General features: G+C 40.5%; 1 protein-coding gene across 1 annotated transcript in view; it reads left to right on the top strand.

The window, feature by feature from the left end:
- Positions 1-23,539: 23,539 nt before the first annotated feature.
- LOC147369581 (uncharacterized) overlaps positions 23,540-25,997 on the top strand; it is a 476,034-nt gene continuing 473,576 nt past the window's right edge. The window contains exons 1-2 of the mRNA XM_086412193.1: positions 23,540-23,640; positions 24,108-24,130. Coding sequence (XP_086268319.1) covers positions 23,540-23,640; positions 24,108-24,130 — 124 coding nt within the window. The remainder of the gene's footprint in view (positions 23,641-24,107; positions 24,131-25,997) is intronic.

Below are 25,997 nucleotides of genomic sequence, written 5' to 3'. Positions count from 1 at the left end.
AAAGCAAGAGAGTTCCAGAAAAACATCTATTTCTGCTTTATTGACTATGCCAAAGCCTTTGACTGTGTAGATCACAATAAACTGTGGAAAATTCTGAAAGAGATGGGAATACCAGACCACCTGATCTGCCTCTTGAGAGATCTGCATGCAGGTCAGGAAGCAACAGTTAGAACTGGACATGGAACAACAGACTGGTTCCAATTTGGGAAGGCTATATATTGTCACCCTGATTACTTAATTATATGCAGAGTATATCATGAGAAACGCTGGACTGGATGAAACACAAGCGGGAATCAAGATTGCCAGGAGAAATATCAATAATCTTAGATATGCAGATGACACCACCCATATGGCAGAAAGCAAAGAACTGAAGAGCCTCTTGATGAAAGTGAAAGAGGAAAGTGAAAAAGCTGGCTTAAAGCTCAACATTCAGAAAACTAAGATCATGATATTGGCCCCATCACTTCATGGCAAATAGATGGGGAAACAGTGGAAACAGTGACAGACTTTATTCTGGGGGCTCCAAAATCACTGCACATGGTGACTGTAGCCATGAAATTGAAAGACACTTATTCCTTGGAAGAAAAGTTATGACCAACCTTGACAGCATATTGAAAAGCAAAGACATTGCTTTGCCAACAAAGGTACGTCTAGTCAAAGCTCTGGTTTTTCCAGTAGTCAGAAAGCTGAGTGCTGAAGAATTGATGCTTTTGAACTGTGGTGTTGGAGAAGACTCTTGAGAGTCCCTTGGACTGCAAGAAGATTCAACCAGTCAATCCTAAAGGAAATCAGTCCTGAATATTCATTGGAAGGACTGATGCTGAAGCTGAAACTCCAGTACTGTGGCCACCTGATGTGAAGAACTGACTGATTTGAAAAGACACTGATGCTAGGAAAGATTAAAGGCAGTAGGAGAAGGGGATGACAGAGGATGAGATGGTTGGATGGCATCACTGACTCAATGGACATGAGCTTAAGTAAACTCTGGGAGTTGGTGATGGACAGGGAGACCTGGCATGCTGCAGTCCATGGGGTTGCAAAGATTTGGACATGACCGGGCCATTGAACAACAACAACAAAGTATCAAAACACCTCGCCAGCAGTTACTCCCTGGGCTTTAACACAGCAATCCTCTTGAAAACAATATTTTCCTGTACCATTGTAGGTGATCCTTTTGGAGAAGACCCAACCAAAAGATAAATATATTGCATGTGATATTCTTCAAGGCAAGGATCCAGGCCTTCCCTATGGGTTTCACCAAAAGGTCCTAGAATCATACAGTGTATAAATTGATGCTCATTCCATGCTTTGTGAGTGCTAAGTGTTGACCAGATTTTTCAGCATATTATGCTTCTTTATAATCAGATATTCTGATCCTGAGGCTGATCTACTCTCAAACAATATGGAAGGAGTATCTTTGAGTCTAAAGTGTGAAGGATAGAACTGTAATATTTTGACCTAGAATAGCTAGCAGAGTCTTCTCACCTTCTCAGTTCTACTGTAACTGTTGTCAGGCTATTCTGTATAGTTGGATGTTGATGAAAGGAAAAAAGATTTTCAATAAAAATCACTAGTACCACCTCAGTTCAGTTCAGTTGTTCAGTCGTGTCTGACTCTTTGCGACCCCATGGACAACAGCACGCCAGGCCTCCCTGTCCATCACCAACTCCCAGAGTTTACTCAGATTCATGTCCATTGAGTCGGTGATGCCATCCAACCATTTCATCCTCTGTCGTCCCCTTCTCCTCCTGCCTTCAATCTTTCCCAGCATCAGGGTCTTTTCAAATGAGTCAGTTCTTCACATCAGGTGGCCAAAGTGCTGGAGTTTCAGCTCCAGCATCAGTCCTTCCAATGCATATTCAGGACTGATTTCCTTTAGAATGGACTAGTTGGATCTCCTTGCCATCCAAGGGACTTTCAAGAGTCTTCTCCAACACCACAGTTCAAAAACATCCATTCTTCAGCTGTCTTTATAGTCCAACTCTCACATCCAAATATGACTACTGGAAAAACCATAGCTTTGACTAGATGAACCTTTGTTGGCAAAGTAATATCTCTGCTTTTTAATAAGTACCACCTACAATATGGCAATTCTAACTTACCCCTGAACAACATGTGATGGAAGACAGAAAGGCATAGCTTTAAGATCAGGCAGATCTGGGTTCAGAGTTCAGGTTCATCACTTACCATTGTGACCTTGGGCAAATGACTTAAGTTTCCAAAGCTCAAAATTGATTTATCTGTGAAGTAAGGATGATAAGGCCTATTTCCTCAAGTTGTCACTAATGGAAATAATGCACATAGAGCATTCAGCTCAGGTTCACACAAAATGTTTGTTAAATGGTAGTTCAGACTATGACCCTGAAGCAGTTTATCTCACAGAGTAGAGGAACCTGGCCTTGGCAGTCACAACAAATGCAGGTGAGTCACAACTCCCTTCCTCACTAGCTCTGTGACCTTAAACAGTGTAGCCTCTTTAAGCATCACTTCACTCATCCATAGAATAAGAATAATGACACTTTATAGTTTTCATTTTATAACTTATATAATTATCTATAATAATTGGTATGTAATGAAACATCGCCAAATAACAACAGTGTTGTTGCTATCCCATTAAGTCTTCACATGAGTCCTATTGCAGGTATAGTTTTTCCCTTTTATACATGAGAACATTAAAGCTTGGCGAGTATAAGAAACTTGTCCAAGATCAAGGTTCTTAAGTGGCTGAGCTGAGATTTGATTTAGGGCCTAAGTCACCTTCAAAGTCTGTGCCTTTTCCAAAATGCCAGCCTCTCTTTCCTCAGCACCCACCTCACCCCAGACCATCCCTCACCTCTGTGGCTTTTACTTGCTTCCAGGAAATTTGTCAATCTTCCTTTTACTCGTGTCATATTTTTTTCAGGCATATTAGAAACATTTGGGGTAAAATAAGAATTTATTAAAATTCTCAATGTAAAATTGAGATTTTTAGATCATCATCTAAATTGACATATTTCTCCAGGATTTTTAATTCTCCCCATTTCTTCTACTAACATGATGCATGTTAGTGGCTATCAAAGGCTCTGGGTTTTGTTAAGGCCATCTCCAAGTTTCTTCTGTTTGTATCATAATGGTTATAAGAACATGTTAGTCCTCATCTAAGCCAAGTGCATTTAGATACCTTTTAGTTAACCTAAGATAAATGTACAAACTAAAAAATTTTTTTAATTAAAGAGTCATTAAGAAATCCACCAGTATAATAAAAGGGAAAAAGTTAAATAATATGGGCTTCTATGTGTAACTAGCTCCCCTTTACTAATGAAGAAAATTTATGGTGGTAATAATCTATACTAAGGAATGATTTGTGGGATTTTGTTTGCCTTTCACAGATGCACAGGGCAAAGGTACTAATTTAGATGCAAACCTTAGACTTAGATGTAGAGGCCAAATCCTGACCCTACCAATTATTAGCTGTGATCTTAGGCAAATTAGTTATTCTTTCTAGGTCTCATTTTGTCTTGGTAAAATTAGGATAATAAAAGCTTATATTATAAAGTGTGTAGGAAAATTAAATAAGTTGGATCTTATAAAGTACACAGCATAGTATATGTCTTCAGTCCAAGATAGCTATTGTTTTTATTATGCCTATGCCATGAACTCTAAATATTCCTAAATCTCCTTAGTTACAGAATATGGAATGTGATTCCATGATCCAAGGGCACATTTCCAGGTCACCAAACCATCGGTTAATCATTTACCTGAATTTTCCCTTACTACTCTGTACCATTTTGAATCTTATCTTTAAACAAAGAAAAACCCATGACGCTTCAAGTGTTAGAGGTTTGTGTCAGTATGGCACCAAGACAACCACTCAGATTGGTGAATTTGATCATGCAAATAGTAATTTCAGTTCAAAAACAAATTATGAACTGAACTTAAACAGTAAACTTTGTCTCAGCAGTCTAACAGTCCTAGAATGAAAAAGACCACACAATATTTTGTTTTGTTTTGTTTTGTTTTTTTACGTTTTTTTTTTTCTAATTTTATTTTCTTTTTAAACTTTACATAATTGTATTAGTTTTGCCAAATATCAAAATGAATCCGCCACAGGTATAAATGTGTTCCCCATCCCGAACCCTCCTCCCTCCTCCCTCCCCATACCATCCCTCTGGGCCGTCCCAGTGCACCAGCCCCAAGCATCCAGCATCGTGCATCGAACCTGGACTGGCAACTCGTTTCCTACATGACCACACAATATTTTATCTGATACTTGTAATAGAAATTCGTCTTTTCTACCTCTACTGTTGACAGACCAGTCTGGGTATCTAAAACACATTGGGTTTATATTCTACTCTCAAATGTTGTGGGATTTATCAAATTATTTCAAACTGCCATCAAAATGCATCCATGAGATGGTTAGATAGCATTACCAACTCAATGGACATGAATTTGGGCAGACTCTGGGAGATAGTGAAGGAGAGGAGCCTGGCATGCTGCAGTCCATGGGGTTGCAAAGAGTCAGGCATGACTTAGCGACTGAACAACATCTATATCATGGATGATAATCACGCTATGTAATGTATGAATTTATTCCCACCTCTCAGCTTGGGGCATCTGGGAGGAAGTCAGTTTAATGTTTGGGTCACACACAACATAGAAATATGGGCAATTATACCAGCTTTTGCATCCCCAAAACTGGTCCAGGGCTTTGGGTACCCTTTTTTCTGGGTGGACCCTTGCACAATGGCTTTCTCCCCTTCCTTTCTCTTAGAGCCAGTAGTTTCTGAGAGCAGCACAGGAACTCTGTCCTAACAGTGGGAGAAGGGAGGGCAAGGCGGTGCACTCTTTGGGACATTTAACAACCCATTTCCTCTACTTCCCTGCACCTTAACTTTCTCTTCACTAGCTAGCTGGTACAGGCCTCAATTGGCCACTTTTACTTCCTTTAAATGTTTTCATGATTCTCTCAGTGTCCTCCTTCATCCACACTCCTCTTTTCAATCTATATTTCTTCTTTGAAGCTCTTATCACAAGTACTGTTATGTAATGCAAGTTCACATGCCCAGTGCACAGTGAGGCCAAACAGACTGAAATGTCAGAGTTTGGAGCAGAGAAAGATTTATTGTAGGGCCATCCAAGGAGACAGGTAGATCATGCCCCCAAGCCCTAACTCCCTGAAGGGTTTCAACAAAGCGTTTTTAAAGGCATGGTGAAGGGAGGGCATGGTTAATTGTTGCAAATTTCTTGGTTTTGGAAACCTTTGTCTTGCAGCTGTCCACTGAGGTCAAGTCAGGACATGTTCCTACAAACCTCCAACAAGACAGATGTTATTCTCTGTTCTTCAAATTTTCATCTCTGTATGCATGGACTCTTAAAAGTCAAAGCCCTGAGAATAGGCTTAATTTCAGGCTATAGGCAACACACTTTTACAAAAGGTTCAGAGCCAGCATGACTAAGCACAAGCAATGAAGCACAAAGGTTAAAGTAAAAGGAATGGATGTAATATGGAGTCAGATTTGTTCTTCCCTATCATAGGTACAATTAATGAGTTGTGTGATAATTGTTAAATGTCCATTTCCCCCATGAGAACATAAGCGTCACAACTCTTTCTGATCCACCCCTCTGTTCTCAGCTCCTCGCACAAGTCCTATTTGCTCAATACCCAGGGCACGACTTTTCACCATGATTGACAAGAATTTATTAAGTGGATGTGTGAATGAATGAAGGGGTAGAAGGATGAACAGTATATACTGAGAGGAGCCTCTCTGCTCTCCTAGCTCCAGACTTGGCAGGTAAGACTCTCTTACATGGATTTAGTTACTAGGTGAAGTTTTCATTTTGATGCAGCAGGTGGAGCCTGGAAGCTTGTAGTTTCATATTCAGACACCCTCAAAGATTTTCTCACAGAGCCCACCCATGCCCTTAGCTGTGGTCTAACATGTGTGAGCACAAGATCCTTAAGATTCTGATTTTTTCCTCTCCATTGTACCTAGTTCAGAGATTTGCACATAGCAGATACTATGTTTAATGAATATATAAAAGAAAATATAAAATATTTAATTAATATATAATAAAATACACAGAGAGTTGTTTTACTATAAAGACTATAACAGCAGTTCACTCTCTTGGTCCTGCGCTATTTGTGTTTTTGTGTCCCCATTTGGGTCCCCGCTTGTTAACCATTAGACCTACTCCCTTTCTTCTATTGATTCAGCTACAATGTTTCTGAAGTACTTTTAGTCCTTGGGAAGAAAGGGACAATATATAAAAACATGATGATGATGATGATGATGATGATCTTTCTTTCAACTCTCCTCAGATGTAGGTTTCTAGAGCAAGTACTGTAAGTAACTGAATATAAATTTCAAAATTTATTGCAGTTTCAAAACAATTCCTTATTAATTTCTAGCCATCCCATCTTATATTCATATCTATTTTTTAATTCAGTTAGTGGCATTGTCTTTTCATCTTTTCAATTAAGTCACCTAATTACATGAAAGAATAAAAAACCGGCAGAAGCCCAAATATCAAGAAAGAAATTCAGGTTAAAAAATATTTACATCCCAACTATTTAAACACAATAATCACTGTGATGATAGACAGCATTTATTTGGATTGTATAAATCAAAAGAAATATGTACTGTCTTAACAGATCACTGTGAGGAGTCATGACTGAAAAAGAAAAGAAAAGAAAACAAAAACAGTGCATTTTGGACTCCATTGACTATCTTGTATGTTTGACATTAAAAAAAATATCATAGAGCATATGATATAGGGTATAGTCTGATCCTCAGTCTCAACACATCAAATTCACCCAGTGCTGTGCTAATTTCTGTCTGCTTTCTGCTGGAATCCAAGAGAAATTTTAGTCATTTTCTGTTTCTTTCACTTAAGCTGTGGCAGACCTCAAAAGCAGCCCAGGAAAACTATGAAATCCTGAACTTGCACAGAAAGAGGCAGAATGAAAGAAAAAAACACCCCCTTTTTTTTTTTTTTCTTCACAAAGATCAAGGGAACTGAAAGCACCACTTACATAACTGGATTCAAATTCTGCTTTACGCTCAAATTCACCTCTGTTCTCTGGACTGGCTTTCAGCATGCAGGCATTCATCATGGCCACATTCTCATTACTATGAGCCGTGCCTGCAGAGGGCTGAGTATGGACTTTTGACATAGAGGCAACCACTAACCTGCTCAAAGTGACGCCTTGATGGCAGTTCACAGCATAGCACTTAATATCTCTTTGTGATCTGACAATATGTATATTGCAGCATTGTTGTTGTCTAGTCACTCAGTTGTGTCCAACTCTTTGCAACCCCATGGACTAGAGCCCACCAGGCTTCTCTGTCCATGGAATTCTTCAGCCAAGAAAACTGAGTAGGTTGCTATTTCCTCCTCCAGGGGTTCTTCCCGACCCAGGAATTGAACCCACATCTCCTACATTTGCAGGTGGGTTCTCTACACTAACCCACCAGGGCAGCATGTACATTACAATAATATATGCAGGGATCACAGTGCTTTAATAGGGAAAAGCAAGGTTATCATTGTTAAAGAAGTTCTGTTACTAATGCTTTAAATGTAGGAATAATATATCTGTCAAATGGAGTCTACAACCAGTAAATAATACCCCTCTGGTTGTGTCTGCTATTTACATGCTGGAAAATGATTAGCAGAAAGGGATCAAAAAGGAAAAGTTTATAGAATGCTCACTAGATATGAGCTAAGTGTTTTATAAACATTTTATCATTTAATTTCACCACTATCCTATATATTAGATTTAGAGTATCTGTTTTACAAATGAGTAAACTGCAGCTCAGTTTGGTAACTTGCCCAAATTTGTCCCTAGAACAGTGCCCAGTATACAATAAACACTCAAATATTTGTAGAAGAGAAGTAAAGAGGGAGAGGAAATCTGGTAAGATCTGAAATGTTTGAAGAAGTAATATTATAACATTAGTAAAAACAAATATTACCTAACACCTGCTATATTCCAGGCAATATTCTGTTTCCCTTATATTCAGTTCAGCTCAGTCGCTCAGTCGTATCCAACTCTTTGCGACCCCGTGAGCCGCAGCATGCCAGGCCTCCCTGTCTATCACCAACTCCTGGAGTCTACCCAAACACATGTCCATTGAGTTGGTGATGCCATCCAACCATCACATCCTCTGTTGTCCCCTTCTCCTCCTGCCCTCAATCTTTCCCAGCATCAGGGTCTTTTCAAATGAGTCAGTTCTTCACATCAGGTGGCCAAAGTACTGGAGTTTCAGCTTCAACATCAGTCCTTCCAATGAACACACAGGACTGATCTTCTTTAGGATGGACTGGTTGGATCTCCTTGCAGTCCGAGGAACTCTCAAGAGTCTTCTCCAACACCACAGTTCAAAAGCATCAATTCTTTGGCACTCAGCTTTCTTTATAGTCCAACCCTCACATCCATTCATGACTACTGGAAAAACCATACCTTTGACTAGACGGACCTTTGTTGGCAAAGTAAAGTCTCTGCTTTTTAATATGCTGTCTAGGTGGGTCTTAACTTTCCTTCCAAGGAGTAAGCATCTTTTAATTTCATGGCTGCAATCACCATCTGCAGTGATTTTGGAGCCCCCAAAAATAAAGTGACACTGTTTCCCCATCTACTTCCCATGAAATGATGGGACCAGATGCCATGATCTTAGTTTTCTGAATGTTGAGCTTTAAGTCAACTTTTTCACTCTCCTCTTTCAATTTCATCAAGAGGTTCTTTAGTTTCTCTTCACTTTCTGCCATAAGGGTGGTGTCATGTGCATATCTGAGGTTATTGATATGTCTCCTGGCAATCTTGATTCTAGCTTGTGCTTCCTCCAGCACAATTCCTCCCTTATATTAACATACATCTAATTTTACTTAATTATATCAACTAATTTTTACTTATTTGTTACTGACATTAACAATTTAAGACTTACAATAAGGTCAATTTTACAAATAAGGTCATATGTCTTAGGTCAGGTTCCTAGAAGCAGAGCCTGAGATGGGTTTTCTTGTGTAAGTGATTTATTAAGGAAATGAGAGAAGCAAGGAATCATGGGAGAACCCTAGAGCATGAATAATAAACACCACAGTTTAAACTGATACACAGCATGGATGTTTGGCATTTGTACTCCACATCAGTTGGTCATTGGCTGCAGGCAGGGGTTGGGATTCAGGCTGTCCTCTGGTAAAGGGCAGAGTCTGTGAGCTGTAGCAGCCAAAACTCGTCACCAGTATCAACATCATCCTCATCAATATCAGCGGTGAGATGCATGCACCTACCTTGGATCGAGGATCTGGATGAGGCATCAACTGGGTACACTACATCAAGTGATATGCCTAAGTCACCCAGCTGGTGCCAGTGCCCTTAAACTTGATGACGAGGGTGTGTCATCTTCCCTAACCTTATCCTAGATTAAGTCTCAGAATTGTTTCAGAAATTATTGCTCAGGTTTTGTACCTTTGCATAAGTGAGATGAGATGCCTGGAACAGATAATAGAGGCAGTGAATTGAATCAGGGAATCCAGGGAGGCCATCCTCCAGAAAATCATGACTGAGCCCAGGGAGGGAGGTGGAGTTTTCTTCTTGAAACATACATCTAGTCATGTTAATCCTGTTATGGAAAACATCAGCAGCTTCCCCCTGCTTAGAGAATAATAGTTTGCTTCTTAGAATGGTTTGCAAAGGTTACCAAAAGGTGACTCACTCCAGCCCACTGACTACCTGCTTCAGACATACATCCACGTACATTAGGTCCTGCCCCATTGAACCACTCATCAGTCCTCTGACATGCCAGGCCTTTCCTCATGCCGTACCTTCCAAGCGTGATACCATTTGTTGGTACCACTTCCTTCCATGCCGCCTCCTCACAGCACCAGAAATTCCACTTACTGTACAACACCCAGCTGTAATGCTGTCTTCCTCCACTGTGGATTTTCATGGTGTCCTCAATCAGAATTAATCGTCTGTGTTATATGCCCTCTATGTGATTTATTCAGGTCCCTCCTGTGCACTTATTACAATCTGCCTTCCTCCTCTATAATGATGCATTTCCTCACTAAATGGCAAAATTCTTAAAGCTGTAAAAGAATCTGGGCTCTTTTAGTTGTAAATAACAGAAATGCAACTCAACTAGCTTACACTAAAAGACATTTTGTTGGTTCCCAGAATGTGGAAGTTGAAAATAAGAGGCTGGCCCCACATATTGGCTGTTCCAAGAACTAAAATGCTGTGAGGTTTCCCTCTTTCATCTTTGACTCTGACAGTAAATATAGTCATAGCAACTTTGGTTTTATCATTCTCATGGTGAGTTTCCAGTGAAACAGGTAAGCTGTTTCTCCAGCAACCACGTGAGTCTCCATAGCTAGTGATTCCAAATAGCTTGAAACTCTCTCTCCAGGTCCCTGTTTGTCCTATATCCATCAACGCCCACTTCTGAAACTGCTGTGGGTCCAAGGCATGGTATCCTGACTGGGTCATGTCTCCACTTCTGTTTGGTTGATAGCTGTACCAAAATCACATGGATGGATTACCAAATGGAAAAAAAAAGAGGTTCTGCTACTAGAGCACAAAGATGATAGACAAGCAAAATCAGCAGATATCCACTCCAGCTTTGAATATCATTATCTTGGAAAAAGAGAGGGTTTCCCATTCTCCTCTTAGTGAGCATGGGAAAAGGAAAGAAAAAGAGAATGAACAAATGGAGAGAGGAGGCAGTGGAAAGGAACCCAGCGATAAGTCTGGCCAATTGACAGCCTTCCTGGAAACTGGAGAGTGAAGCGTGAGATCTGTAGGACAGTCTCCTTGGGGAGTTCTTGCTCTGCAAAGGAGCAATAAAAAGCTGTCTTGTTTTAAGACAAGTATTCTTACTTTGCAAGTCTTCAAAATAAGGAGTCTCATAAAACTTTATGGATATGAGAAGGAAATTCAGAGTGACTTTGACTTTAACAAGCATTTAAAATATATTCTCTTCAATCTTTTAGGAACCTAATAAAAGTTATAAGAGCTCAGAAAGACACTGGGACATGGTCACAGGAAAGGAAAAGCTGAGCCTTTGCACACAAAAATGACACTGGTAAGGCACCAGCCTCACAAGCCGGTTGCTCAGATATGTGTTCTGAGGAGCAGAGAAATAGCCACCCTAGTTTCTCAGGGCAAGGGAATTCATTCATGACTTATGTCAGTAGAGGAGGATGTTTTCATCACAGACATAATTGGTTGTGTAGGAAATCACACTTGCAATTTGGCCCCTCTGACCTTCATTATACAAATATATAAATGTCAGCCCTGCATGAGTTAATTCACCTTCTCACTGTCGTTGTGTGATGCTGGAGAGTCACCATCTGATTCTATTACTACAGGTAGTATCCCAGGTGGATAAAATGCTGTCCTTAGCCTCCATTATAGCAAAATTTTAAAAGAAAGAGAGGCTTTAGAAGTAAGACTGCTCAGGGGAAAAGAGACTTGACTGAACAAACACACTGGCCACTTTGAGAATCAAGACACATTCATTTGCAAGCAGTGACCAGGTCACTTCAAGCAGCTGGGTGCCAGAGTATTTTAAATAGAATGTACACATAGAATTTGTAATTCTCAGTTCTAATCAGTTAGAACTAGACTGAAGTAGAACAGAAGGCTAAAGTAGAATTCTACATCTGAATTATAATTAAAAGGAAGCACAATACCACACATATTAGGAAGAGACCATGCATCACAACTTTTGAATACAAATCAAACAAACCCCCTGAAACATTATCAATAATGTCATTGGGAGTAATGAGGCATTAATGGAAATAGTGATCAGTAAATAATGGTAATTATAATGGGCTCAAAAAGTACATGACACTAATGTAAGGTTATATGTATCACATTTTGCCTTAGTTTACCAGTTAGTTTTCTTAAACTCTTGAGGATTATTATTTTTCAATAAAGATTTTAACTATTTTCAATAGATGACCAATTGTAATTTACTCTCTTATTTATAATTACTGTGTTTTGAGCACTTACTGTGTGCTAAGTATTTAAGTGCTCATTATTTTAATTAATATTCACAACAGCTCTGCAGGATAGGTTGCCACTATCTCTGTCTTATGGATTATAAAAAGAAACTCAAAACTTATAGTAGTTCTATGACTGAAGTTAGCTGGTGGTGATGGAGATGTGATTTGAATGTCTCCCATCTGTGATGTCCTTTCAGTATATTGCATGCACTCTCAGGGGTGATTAGTGGGTGTTCTTACCTAACAGATGGAGCCATGGACCTCTAAACCACTTCTGGCCTGCCCCACACCATTGCACTTCTCTATGGAACTCTTTAGTTTTCAGCTCTGTCTCCTTATGGTGATTAATTGAAATAGACAGTTGCCCAGTTTATATATGGCTTTAGGCAAATTACATAATCTGACTGTTCCAAACTACATCCAGTGGCCCAAAAGATTTGAGCAGTAGGAGGCTCATATCTATGGTCATCATTTTCATATATCCTCATTTATATTAAAAGAGAGGTGATAAAAGGATTTGGACAGGTTTGTTCAGTAAGACCAACATTCATGATGATAGTGGTTAATATGTATGAATATGTGCCAGGCCTTGAGCTAAGCACTCTACCTACAATGTCTTACCTAACCTTCGCAGCACTGTGGTAAAGTATTATCTCCACTAGAAAGATTAAAAGATTTGAAAGCCTTAAGTGATATGATCAGAGAGTCATGACTGTAAGTGGCCAAACCAGAATTGGGCCAGGACAAAGGAGTTCATGGCTTTCTAAGGCAAGGAAGGTAATACAAATAAGTAAAACAGGCCATGCTGGCTTGGATGCTCAGTTCCACCACTTTGAGACTATGTAGAAGTGTGAGCCCAGGTCTGCTGATTTTTTTCAACTCAGTAATCTAAATGCCAGCAAATTTGGAAAACTCAGCAGTGGCCACAGGACTGGAAAAGGTCAGTTTTCATTCCAATCCCAAAGAAAGGCAATGCCAAAGAATGCTCAAACTACCGCACAATTGCATTCATCTCACACGCTAGTAAAGTAATGCTCAAAATTCTCCAAGCCAGGCTTCAGCAATACGTGAACCATGAATTTCCAGATGTTCAAGCTGGTTTTAGAAAAGGCAGAGGAACCAGAGATCAAATTGCCAACATCCGCTGGATCAAGGAAGAGAGTTCCAGAAAAACATCTACTTCTGCACAAAGTCAATAAATGACTATGCCAAAGCCTTTGACTGTGTGGATCACAATAAACTGTGGAAAATTCTGAAAGAGATGGAAATACCAGACCACCTGACCTGCCTCTTGAGAAACCTATTTGCAGGTCAGGAAGCAACAGTTAGAACTGGACATGGAACAACAGACTGGTTCCAAATAGGAAAAAGAGTATGTCAAGGCTGTATATTTTCACCCTGCTTATTTAACTTATATGCAGAGTACATCATGAGAAACGCTGGACTAGGAGAAATGCTGGACTGGAAGAAACACAAGCTGGAATCAAGATTGCAGGGAGAAATATCAATAACCTCAGATATGCAGATGACACCACCCTTATGGCAGAAAGTGAAGAGGAACTAAAAAGCCTCTTGATGAAAGTGAAAGAGGAGAGTGAAAAAGTTGGCTTAAAGCTCAACATTCAGAAAACCAAGATCATGGCATCCGGTCCCATCACTTCATGGGAAATAGATGGGAAAACAGTGGAAATAGTGTCAGACTTTATTTTGGGGGGCTCCAAAGTCACTGCAGATGGTGATTGCAGCCATGAAATTAAAAGACACTTACTCCTTGGAAGGAAAGTTATGACCAACCTAGAAAGCATATTCAAAAGCAGAGACATTACTTTGCCAGCAAAGGTCCGTTTAGTCAAGGCAATGGTTTTTCCAGTGGTCATGTATGGATGTGAAAGTTGGACTGTGAAGAAAGCTGAGCGCCAAAGAATTGATGCTTTTGAACTGTGGTGTTATATAAGACTCTTGAGAGTCCCTTGGACTGCAAGGAGATCCAACCAGTCCATTCTAAAGGAGATCAGTCCTGAGTGTTCTTTGGAAGGACTGATGCTAAAGCTGAAATTCCAGTACTTTGGCTACCTCATGCGAAGAGTTGACTCTTTGGAAAAGACCCTGATGCTGGGAGGGACTGGGGGCAGGAGGAGAAGGGGACGACAGAGGATGGGATGGCTGGATGGCATCACCGACTCGATGGATGTGAGTTTGAGTGAACTCCGGGAGTTAATGATGGACCAGGAGGCATGGCGTGCTGCAATTCATGGGGTTGCAAAGAGTTGGACACAACTCAGGGACTGAATTGAACTGAACTGAACTGAATCTGAATATTTTCAATGTGAAATTTCCTAATTTTAAAACATCAGCATCTATTTCAAATGTGTTCCTTTCAATGTTTCAAGTACCCAATAACAATATCTATGGGCTGAAGGAGTCCCTGTCTTCCAGATGCCATCTCTGTTCTAGACTGTGTGTTCTTAGCCCTTGGAGTGCTGTGGTTCCAGTGTCTCCTTAGATCTCTGTGAATATCTATTTCCCAGGCTATATTTTTGTCTTTTTTTGATCTATATCTTCCTCTTCCTTCTATAAATGGAACATCGTTCCCTGAACTCTTTTCCCAGGAGCAAATTCCCACTGCTCTGGTCATAAGACTGATAAATGTTTCCATTTACAAAGGTACAAGAGCCAACTTTAATTCAAAGAAATACATGATGCCATTGAGGATTCCTTGCCTTTGGACTTGGGAGAGATTAAACAAATACACTTTCAGGGGCAGAATTCCTTCAAAGTTTGGAAACTGTGACCATATGTGTGGTGCCCTCGAATTTTTCATTTTGCTGAAAGCCATCTGCCTCTTGTTATCCTGATGTGCCCAGTGCTGATGGTAGTGCTGTAGCATGAAAATTGGTTCCATCTAGGTTTCCATCTTGGGATCCAAAAATTTGTTTCAATTGACAGATTCTCCCTTTAGGGTTTTTCCCTAAGACAGCTGGGCTCCCGGCATGCCTAATCATCACCCCATCTTCAACCAAAGCAGAAAAGGAAAGTTCCACAGGCTTAAAAAGGCTGAGCAGCAGCACTTCATGCATTTATTCTCCTTCCCACTCATGTTATTAATATCTGGGCAGAAATGTGACAATGAGAAGTTTTGATGTGCACAAGGAGGGTGGCTAAGCAAGTTAGCATTCTCAGTTTAATATAGTACCAACCAATTTGGCTGGGCTGAAAAAAAGTATAGATCCTAAATCTATTTGTAAATAAGGATTTAGATCCTAAATCTATTTTGCACAAAATGACTAAATGCTGGGTTGAATTAACAAATAAGTGACAAAATAATGTAGGAAACTAAGAGCTGTAATGAAACATTGCTCTCATCTTGGCCTATGGATTTATAAATGTCATATTTATAAATGTCTCTCTGGAAGGTAAGAGTTCTTTGGTAGATATAGACAGATAGATAGATATAGATAGATAGATATGGATATAGATATGCTATTAGAAAAATTAGATTTTAGTAGATTCTTAAAGTACTGTATAATTTGGGAGAAGCACTGTATTAGGCATGACAGTCATATTATAACTGAAAGGATGAAAGTATCTGTCTGTACATTTCCACAGCCTTTCCCCTCCTTCCTGTGTGCAAAACAGTTTGGACTTTGCCTACTCTGACCCTACCTCATCCTCTGCAGAGGGCTTTCCCACTGGTGATGCTGAGTTTGGAGACTAGCTGAAGGGGGAAAAGAAAACCAGCAAGGTAGAGGAATATCACTCTCTAGAGAACCCTAAGCAGGAGAGAAATAACCTATTGAGTGTCATTTGTGTGGAAAGGCAGAGCGTGGGGATGAGGAAGAGTTGTTAATCAATAGGGATTACAGAGGCTAAGTGGAGTAGTAGGTTATGAGGAAGATGGCTCTGCAGAGAGAAAGAGATGATCCAGAGACTTCTGAGTCCATAGACAAGAACAGAGACTTTTAATAGTAGTCCCATTTATGTTGTTTGAAAGATGTACAACTTATTACAATTTCTACTTGATAGCACTTTGAATTTAAAGTTTCTCATGGACTGAACCACATGAACCATGGTTTCATTAGGGTTACAACTGAAAATAATATTGCCTGTTCACCCTCCTTTCCTCTTTATCAGGCCCTCTAGTTATTTCTGGAGAAGGCAATGGCACCCCACTCCAGTACTCTTGCCTGGAAAATCCCATGGACAGAGGAGCCTGATGGGCTGCAGTCCATGGGGGTCACAAAGAGTGGGACATGACTGAACGACTTCACTTTCCCTTTCACTTTCATGCATTGGAGAAGGAAATGGCAACCCACTCCAGTGTTCTTGCCTGGAGAATCCCAGGGACAGCAGAGCCTGGTGGGCTGCCGTCTATGGGGTCGCACAGAGTCAGACACGACTGACGTGACTTAGCAGCAGCAGCTAGTTATTTCCAAAGAAACATAGATACTTCACAAAGAAGCACAAACACATGTGACTTTTTCTCACCAAAGGCCAGGGGCTCTTTCAGTAAATATAACACTATTCTCAGATTTCAAAATAATTGGCCTCTGAGAACTTAGTCCTCAGGAGTTTACTGTGATTTTTTTTCAGGGAGACGGACACCTTTATGCCACTTTAAACCTCTTATTCATACATTTAATCAATAAGTATTTACTGACCACTTGCCATAGGGCTTCCCTTGTGGCTCAGCTGGTAAAGAAACTGCCTGCAATGTGGGAGACCTGGGTTTTATCCCTGGGTTGGAAAGATCCCCTAGAAAAGGAAAAGCCTATCCACTCCAGTATTCTGGCTTGGAGAATTCCATGGACTGTATGTATAGTCCATGGAGTCGCAAAGAGTCGGACATGACTGAGCAACTTTCACACTACCATGGAAAAGGCACATGTTCTTGATTCTGAGGATATAGTTATTAATACCCCTGTCTCACAGAATCTACATTTCATTTTACACATGTAATTTTTTAAAGAAAGTGTTTTCATTAAGTACACAAAGCAATGTGAGTGGCAGGTTATGAACTTGATATTTAAGTAACTGGGAAAATTAAATCATATCTCAGAATCCTCATGCTAGAATTATAGAGAAATGAAAATTCTACCAAATATTTCCTCCTTCATCCATTCCAAAATAACTAAACTCAGAGGAAATTAAAAACATTTACCCTCTGCTGAACAGAGCCTGCCATACTTTGAAGCAGCAGCAGGAGACAGGGCTGCAAGCTGAGGTCCATTAGGCCACAGGTGAATCTCAGCTGAATCTGTGTGCTTTGAGCAAGTTGCATAACCTAGGTCTTTCATCACTGACAACATGGAGTTAACAATAGTACCTGCCTCATTAGAGGTTTTGTGTGGATTAAATGAGCTAATGCAAAGTATTTAGCTCAATATCTGCTAAAGACTCAATTATTATTTTTATCTAATTCCTTAAAGAATGGTCTGGAGGAATTCAGATCCTCTTAAGGCAAGACTCTGTTCACAAAAGAAATGAAAATAAGTTATGCATGACAAAGACTCACTGATAGGTGAAGAGAGATATACTGAGCAACTCAAATTATGATACATAAGGGTGATGGCAGGTCTGTGCAAGATTTAGAACAGATATAAGAGCAGAGGCTGTGGCTTCCCCACACAGCATGTGCATTTATGTGGCAGTATGTGTCTGTATAACCAGAGAAATTATTTCCTATTAACCACAGCTAGCTCTCTGACTACAAATGACAAGCTTGCATCACCAAAGACACAGCAAGACTCTAGCAGTACTAGTTCTGTGTCCAAGAGCTATTTCCAACTCTTCAGCCCTTTGAAAACTGCCCCCATGGAACAAATTATAATCTGATTGACGGGGACAAACAATGCAAAATTCCAGTATCGAGCCAGCAAAGTGGTTTCCTAGGCGGAGGCCTCGCTGAATGGAGAAGCATGTGACATCTTTCTACTCTCGAGGGTTTCTAGTGCTTGGATCAACAGCTCAGCTTTCCAGCAAAATTTTCTCTAGTATAAGTTTTCTTGATAGAACAGGAGGACATCAGTTGTTCTAGGTCCCAAATTGGTCTCCACATTCTTCATGGGGATGTTGCCAGAGGTTAGGTCACCAGGCAAATGGTTATACTGAGTGGTCTCTGCTGCTGCTGCTGCTAAGTCACTTCAGTCATGTCCGATCTGTGCGACCTCATAGACGGCAGCCCACCAGGCTCCCCCATTCCTGGGATTCTCCACGCAAGAACACTGGAGTGGGTTGCCATTTCCTTCTCCAGTGCATGAAAGTGAAAAGTGAAAGTGAAGTCACTCAGTCGTGTCTGACCCTCAGTGACCCCATGGACTGCAGCCTACCAGGCTCCTCCATCCATGGGATTTTCCAGGCAAGAGTACTGGAGTGGGGTGCCATTGCCTTCTCCGAGTGGTCTCTAAGATTATCTAATTCTGATGTTCTCCATTAAACTGGAGTTGCATCTTACTCATCTCAGTGATGGTCTCTCACTGGGAGACAGAGTTCATCTTCATGCTCTGTGTAATTCTTCTTGTCACCAGGAAGCAGTATGATGCAGCTTAAGAAGCCCAAGGAGAGAAAGCTGATCTGGATTCAAATCCTATTCTACCATATCCATTTCCTCACGTGGAAAATAATATCCAGCTAGCAGTGAGGCTTTGAGGATTTGAGATCATCTCTATACATTTACTGAATGCTAATTATTGCTATGATTTATCACTTAGCATCTTTCCCCATCTCTGTATCAGCTTCTTTCTTATCTCTTCTTGCAAGTTTCTTTATAATGGCAGTATTATCAAACAGTGACAATATACAGCCTTGACGTACTCCTTTTCATATTTGGAACCAGTCTGTTGTTCCTTGTCCAGTTCTAACTGTTGTTTCCTGAACTTCATATAGGTTTCTCAAGAGGCAGGTCAGGTGGTCTGGTATTCCCATCTCTTTCAGAATTTTCCACAGTTTATTGTGATCCACACAGTCAAAGGCTTTGGCATAGTCAATAAAGCAGAAATAGATGTTTTTCTGGAACTCTCTTGCTTTTTCCATGATCCAGCAGATGTTGGCAATTTGATTTCTGGTTCCTCTGCCTTTTATAAAACCAGCCTGAACATCAGGAAGTTCACGGTTCACATATTGCTGAAGCCTGGCTTGGAGAATTTTGAGCATTACTTTACTAGCGTGTGAGATGAATGCAATTGTGCGGTAGTTTGAGCATTCTTTGGCATTGCCTTTCTTTGGGATTGGAATGAAAACTGACCTTTTCCAGTCCTGTGGCCACTGCTGAGTTTTCCAAATTTGCTGGCATATTGAGTGCCGCACTTTCACAGCATCATCTTTTAGGATTTGAAATATCTCAACTGGAATTCCATCACCTCCACTAGCTTTGTTCGTAGTGATGCTTTCTAAGGCCCACTTGTCTTCACATTGCAGGATGTCTGGCTCTAGGTGAGTGGTCACAGCATTGTGATTATCTGGGTCATGAAGATCTTTTTTGTACAGTTCTTCTGTGTATTCTTGCCACCTCTTCTTAATATCTTCTGTTTCTGTTAGGTCCATACCATTTCTATCCTTTATTGAGCCCATCTTTGCATGAAATGTTCCCTTGATATCTCTAATTTTCTTGAAGAGATCTCTCATCTTTCCCATTCTGTTGTTTTCCTCTATTTCTTTGCATTGATCCCTGAGGAAGGTTTTCTTATCTCTTCTTGCTATTCTTTGGAACTCTGTATTCAAATGGGTGGAGAAGGCAATGGCACCCCACTCCAGTACTCTTGCCTGGAAAATCCCATGGACAGAGGAGCCTGGTAGGCTGCAGACCATGGGGTCGTGAAGAGTGGAACACAACTGAGCGAGTTCACTTTCACTTTTCCCTTTCATGCATTGGAGAAGGAAATGGCAACCCACTCCAGTGTTCTTGCCTGGAGAATCCCAAGGACGGGGGAGCCTGGTGGGCCGCTGTCTACGGGGTCTCACAGAGTTGGACACGACTGAAGCGACTTAGCAGCAGCATTCAAATGGGAATATCTTTCCTTTTCTCCTTTGCTTTTCGCTTCTCTTCTTTTCACAGCTATATAGCAGTGGTTGTTACAATGTGCTTTGAAGAGAAACTGAGTAACATTTTAACTTTGGACTCATCTTTTTTTAACTTCCTGTGTCTCAGTTCTCTGCTGTAGAAAATAAGGACAATAACAGAAACTACTTCAAAGGGTTGTCACATGTGTGCCACATGCAGAGCTTTTATGCTGTGAGTTACTTTTATTTTTTATTAGCACTTGGAAATCCTCTAACACTGGATCAACATAAAGTCATCAACCAGTCAAGTAGGAGGTTAGAGATGGTACCTAAGCAACAAAGCATCAGATAAAAGAGAAAAGGGAAAACTCATTTTCTCTACATCATGCCCAGCCTGAGTGACGAGGAGCAGAGGACAGGAAGCTCTCTCCCAGAGGTTATGGGGCTTTAAATCTCCTCACTACATGTTCTTTGAGGCAAAGGATCATGCCTTGTTTGTTTGGAGACCCTTAGTAACTGGCCCAAAGAAATACTCAGGAAAAGCTGTTGGAATAAATGAATCCAAGACAGAAGAGGAATATAGAGCTTTGAGTTATTGCCAGACCACCAAACCCTCTGACTTATTTGGCAACCCAGACAATTTACAAACACGCAAAGAAAAGTGTGTTTGTAAAGAACACTTTACACCACTTTCCCTGGTGGCTGGTAAAGAACCTGTCTGCCAATGCAGGAGACGTAGGCTCGATCCCTGAGTCAGGAACATCCCCTGGAGAAGGAAGTGGCAAACCATCTCAGTTTTCTTGCCTGGGAAATTCCATGGACAGAGGAGCCTGATGGGCTACAGTCCATGGAGTCCCAAAAGAGCTGGACATGGCTTAATGACTAAAAAACAATAACAACATACAAGGTAGCCTAAAGCCCTTTATAGCTTGTCAGTAGAGTACCTGGAACCACATGCACCTACTCCAGGAGACTTGCAGGACACACTTCAAGATCATTAAAGTATCTGGAAAGGTCTGACCAAACAAGCTATCTGGTCAACTTCATACAGCATATGCTCCTGGGCAAGGTTCAATAAAAGTAGCCTTTCTGCAGCAAAACTTCTGTTAGATCACTTTTTGGCATCAGAGTATCCTCCTCAAATGTGGGACTCTTCTCCATGTGACCTCTCAAAATGGGAATGCATTCAGTGACCTCCACTGATGTGAAAAAATGGTATTCTTGTGGCTCAAAAGGGTTTCTCACCCTCCTCCCTGTTCAACAGGAGTCATCTGTTTCTTCTTGCCAGTAGGTCACTTCCTGTGTTCATTCCAAAACTCTCCTGTAAAGAAGGCAATAGGGTATAAAAATAAACCCTTCAGAAGTAGAAGTGGCTTGTTGGGTAGCCACCTGGCTTCTCTGAGGTCCTGTTCTAATACTATCCCACCAACTAGCTATTGGTTGGGTGGGCTGTTTAGAAAGTTAGCTCTGAAGTTAAGACTGCCTCAGTTCACAGCCTTCCTCCACACCTGCCAATTGGGTTTCCTTTGGCAAATTTCATAACCTCTCAAAGTTTGCATTTTCTCTCTGGAAAAAGAGGATAAGAATAGTGCCTATCTCATAGCATTTAGTGAGAATTTAATACAGTAACATAAGTAAAGCATTTTGAGCAGTATCTGGTTCATGATAAGAGTGTAATGAAAATTACCTAGAATTTAATTTCAGTGGCCAGTGCAAATTCTCAGCACTGAATGCATGTGTGAATGAAAAATAGAGCCAAGTTACCTGCAAAACTAAGAGTAAAATTGTATGATGGTCATAGCACTCAGCCCATTCTTAATTAGTTCCTCCCTCTGATCTTGTTATTCACTAATGTCAGTAGTCAGTTTTAAGAAGGGATTTCTTCTTTCTTTTATACTCAAAAAAATGTAATTCACACAAGGAATTCTGAAAGTGAATTAAAATATTGCATTTTTATTCACCTTTAACTCTGAATCATTGTCTTTTCAACCTAATGGGAGAGGTTGATTCTTTGGTTTAGAGGGTTTAGAAAGGGAGAAGATTTGTACTGTGACAGTTTAATTCTTATTTTTAAATGTGTCCTAAATAATATATCCCTGCTTTCTTGCCTTGACACCCAGGAGGTGACTGGCTTGGAGCTGTGTTCTTAGTAGAGAGTGCTGAGCTGTCAGGATGCCAGGGTGGCTTGGATTGCCTTCTCTTCTTGCTTTTAGTTGCAAATGAAGTAAATTTCTGGAAACCACTCACCATGTATTGACATCCGACAGGAAAAAAAGATAGTATAATTATCTTCCATAGAATACAGTGCACTGATGTGAGAGTTTCCAGGAGTGAGCTAGAATTACAGTTTGGAACTTTGTCTAGGTCCCTCTGATTTTACATTTTTGCTACTTAAAAGAGAACTGACAGGAGTGTTTGACTATTAAAGACGGATTCAAAAGCATCTGGTGCCCACCGTCCTTTGTATTTTTCAAACACAGCAATGGAACAGGTGAGCCATCTGCATATTCCCAAGGTTCTGCGGCCATGTGCACCAAGGGACAAGGATAAGAGAAAGTCAGTGGTTGAAACACCTGCTAAAAGTTTCCAACAGCAGTATTGGATAGAGAGGAACATAGAAATTCCTACCAGTGTTTTCCACACAAACAGTCTGATACATTCACTTTGTTCAGGCCACAGGAGGTGAAGGGGAGAAGACGAATGAGGCTCTTTTCTATGCTGGTCTTCTCCCTGGCAGAAGAAGGCCACCGTTAAAGAATACAGTATGGCTCCCTCTACCCTGAGTAGTTTGGCAAACCCACTTTGTAACTAGTGATAGTGCCAGCAGTTTGTAGCAGTCTGCACCACAGCAAATCAGCTGTGATATTAAAAAAGTAAAGCAGCCTGGCAATGTGAAAACTATCCCATCCAGCAGTATTTTCCCAAACAAGAGGCTTGATTTTGCTGCCCAAATGAGAGTGACAGAACTGATTAATCCTTTATTCCACATGTCATTCTTCTCCATCAAATTTTAGTTATTTATTTGTTAATCTTTTATATAAAAAGGCAACATTGTGACTATTTAAATAGCCCAAGTGAAGTGAAGATTTGGCAATTGCACAGTAAAATTAAGCCAGCCAAATGAAGAAGAGAAGAAATCAGGTCATTCAAGGTAAAAGAAATCTGTTGTTCCCTGAATTTACTGAATTGGCTCCATCTATGATGAAACTGTTTTCTTTTCTGCTTCAGTAACTCAGATAGCCATCTGGATTATTTAATCTGCACAAATAATTTGTCCATATGCTTTTGACCCAAGGTGAATTTTTTTTTTTTTTGGAAATCTGAATCATCTACAAGGCTGAAATTAACAAGGAAATTTCCAACTCTTTCTTCCTGTGCCAGCTCACCCCCATGAACAGCATCAGTAAGAACAGGGATGAGGAAGAGGTTTGCATTTTTAGCTGTTGAGCAAGATGGTTTCAGATTGGATAAATTCATGTCCCCAGCCCTTGGTGCTCAAATATTGTAGGAGCTCAATATGCTTATGTTTTCTTTCTCCTTTAACTTTGCAGAGTTGTAAATGTGCAGGCTTTTCTTCTATGAGCTGAGGCCCATGGCTAAGGAATCATCAAAAGACCAGGAGCTAAAAGAAGCAAATGAGAGGCCAGTGATCACTGGGCTCTTTTTTTAATTATTATTTTATTTTTAACTAATTAATTTATTTATTTTACTTTACAATATTGTATTGGTTTTGCCATACATTGACTTGAATCTGACATGGGTGTACATGTGTTCCCCATCCTGAACCCCTTCCCACTTCCCTCCCCATGAGGTGGATGAAACTGGAGCCTATTATACAGAGTAAAGTAAGCCAGAAAGAAAAACACCAATATAGTATACTAACACATATATATGGAATTTAGAAAGATGGTAACGATAACCCTGTATGCGAGACAGCAAAAGAGACACAGATGTATTGAACAGTCTTTTGGATTCTGTGGGAGAGGGTGAAGGTGGGCTGATATGGGAGAATGGCATTAAAACACGTAAATTATCATATGTGAAATGAATTGCCAGTCCAGGTTCAATGCATAATACAGGGTGCTCAGGGCTGGTGCACTGGGATGACCCAGCGGGATCTTTGGGCCCTTGATCTCTTCACCAGAACTTTGTAAGTAAGAAAGAGAGTCACAACTAGTACCATGCTGCTCTATCAAACAACTAATTGTATAGCCTTGGGCACTAACTATCTGAGAGCTTCTAGGTTGGTGAACACATCACCATGCCAGGAGGGTGGCACGCCTGGAGAGAGCTCTGAACCCCACTCCATCTTTTTCATCTAGTTGACCCTGAGCTCTATCCACCCATCCTACCTTGCCTTATGCATCGCTTCCATTTGCCTATTTCTGAGTTGTATTCTGTATGATAAAATGACAAGTGTAAGTTAAGTATTTTTCCAAGTTCTATGAATTGTTTTACTGAATTATCAGATCTGAGGGGAGTCATGGCAACCTTCAAATTTGTAGACAGCCAAGCAGAATTCAGATAGCCTGGGCACCCTGTTTGTGGCCCGTGTCTGAAGTGGTCCTGTGGACTGAACCCTTAACCTGTGGGTTTTGTGCTAATTCTGAGTAGTGTCAGAATGAAATTGAATTGTAGGACTATAATATACCTATATAACCACTTATAATTGAATAAGCATATTCCTCAGTAGCCTTGTCAGCCAATACTGAATGAGATAGTTTGGCAACTTAACATTTTTCTATATGGAAGCTTAGGGAAATAGGCTACTTATCTTGTGATCATGTGCTGAGTGTGAGGAAACACAAGGAGAAATGTCCATTTCAGTTTCCACATATATAAAGTGAGCATCATATTGGTATCCACCTCATGAGGTTGATGTGGGAATTAGATGCAATATTGCAAGTAAAGTGCCGGTACAATGTCTGGCACAAGAAGCACTCAGTAAACAGTAATGATAACTACCATTTGTTGAGCACTTACTATACGCCAGACATTCTTGGAACTTTACAAACATAGATAGAAGGGTGTATGACAATCCTATGAAGTAGATGTTGCTATATCTATGAAACAATAAGAAGAAAAACAAATGGTAATTAAAGGTAGGTTACTTGGTAGCTTCTTCTGATACAATCAACAATCAGTTAATAGACAACTGTTGGGCACAGTGCTTATTGGATGTGGGTTCTGGGCACCCTGGGATGTAATCTTAGCTTTTCTTCTTGCAGTCAGGTGACCTTGGAAAAATAACCTCACGGGGTCTCAATTGTCATATCTGGAAATTGGGGCTAATAATCATAGCTAGTAGGGTTGTTGTGAGGCTAATTTAACAATATAAATGAAACATTTTGGGCCCACAAAGTGCTGATGATAACTCCAGTTCAAAACAGGCTGCTTGTTTTGAATCCCTGGACACTGCACACACAAGCTGGGTGACCTTGGGAAGGTCACTTAGCCTCTCAAACCTTTATCTGTGTCTTCATCTGTGAGACAGAGAGGCTATGGTGAGGATTGAATGGGTTAAAATACACAGAGTTCTTATCTGGTAAGTGTTCAATAAATAAATAAGCCTGTTTATAGACATGTTGTTGTTCATGCCAGGCTTCCCTGTCCTTCACCATCTCCTGGAGTTTTCTCTGACTCATATACACTGAGTTGATGGTGCCAGTCAACCATCTCATCCTCTGTTCCCCCCTACTCCTTATGCCTTCTGTCTTTCCCAGAATCAGGGTATTTTCCAATGAGTTGGCTCTTCGTATCAGGTGGCCAAAGTATTGGAGCTTCAGCTTCAGCTCCAGCATCAGTCCTTCCAATGAATATTCAGGGTTGACTTCCTTTAAGATTGACTGATTTGACTTCCTTGTAGTCCAAGGGACTCTCAAGAGTCTTCTCTAGCACAACAGTTCAAAAGCATCAATTCTTCGGTGCTCAGCTTTCTTTATGGTCCAACTCTCACATCCTTACATAACTACTGGTAAAACCATAGCTTTGACCATATGGACGTTTGTATCAGTTTC

This window comes from Bos grunniens, chromosome 7 (assembly GCF_055505025.1).
Source record: "Bos grunniens cultivar Pamir isolate PY7600 chromosome 7, Bosgru_T2T1.0, whole genome shotgun sequence".
NCBI classification, from domain to species: Eukaryota; Metazoa; Chordata; class Mammalia; order Artiodactyla; family Bovidae; genus Bos; species Bos grunniens.
Note: the sequence above shows the minus strand (reverse complement) of the source record. Positions and strands in the feature narration are given on the sequence as shown.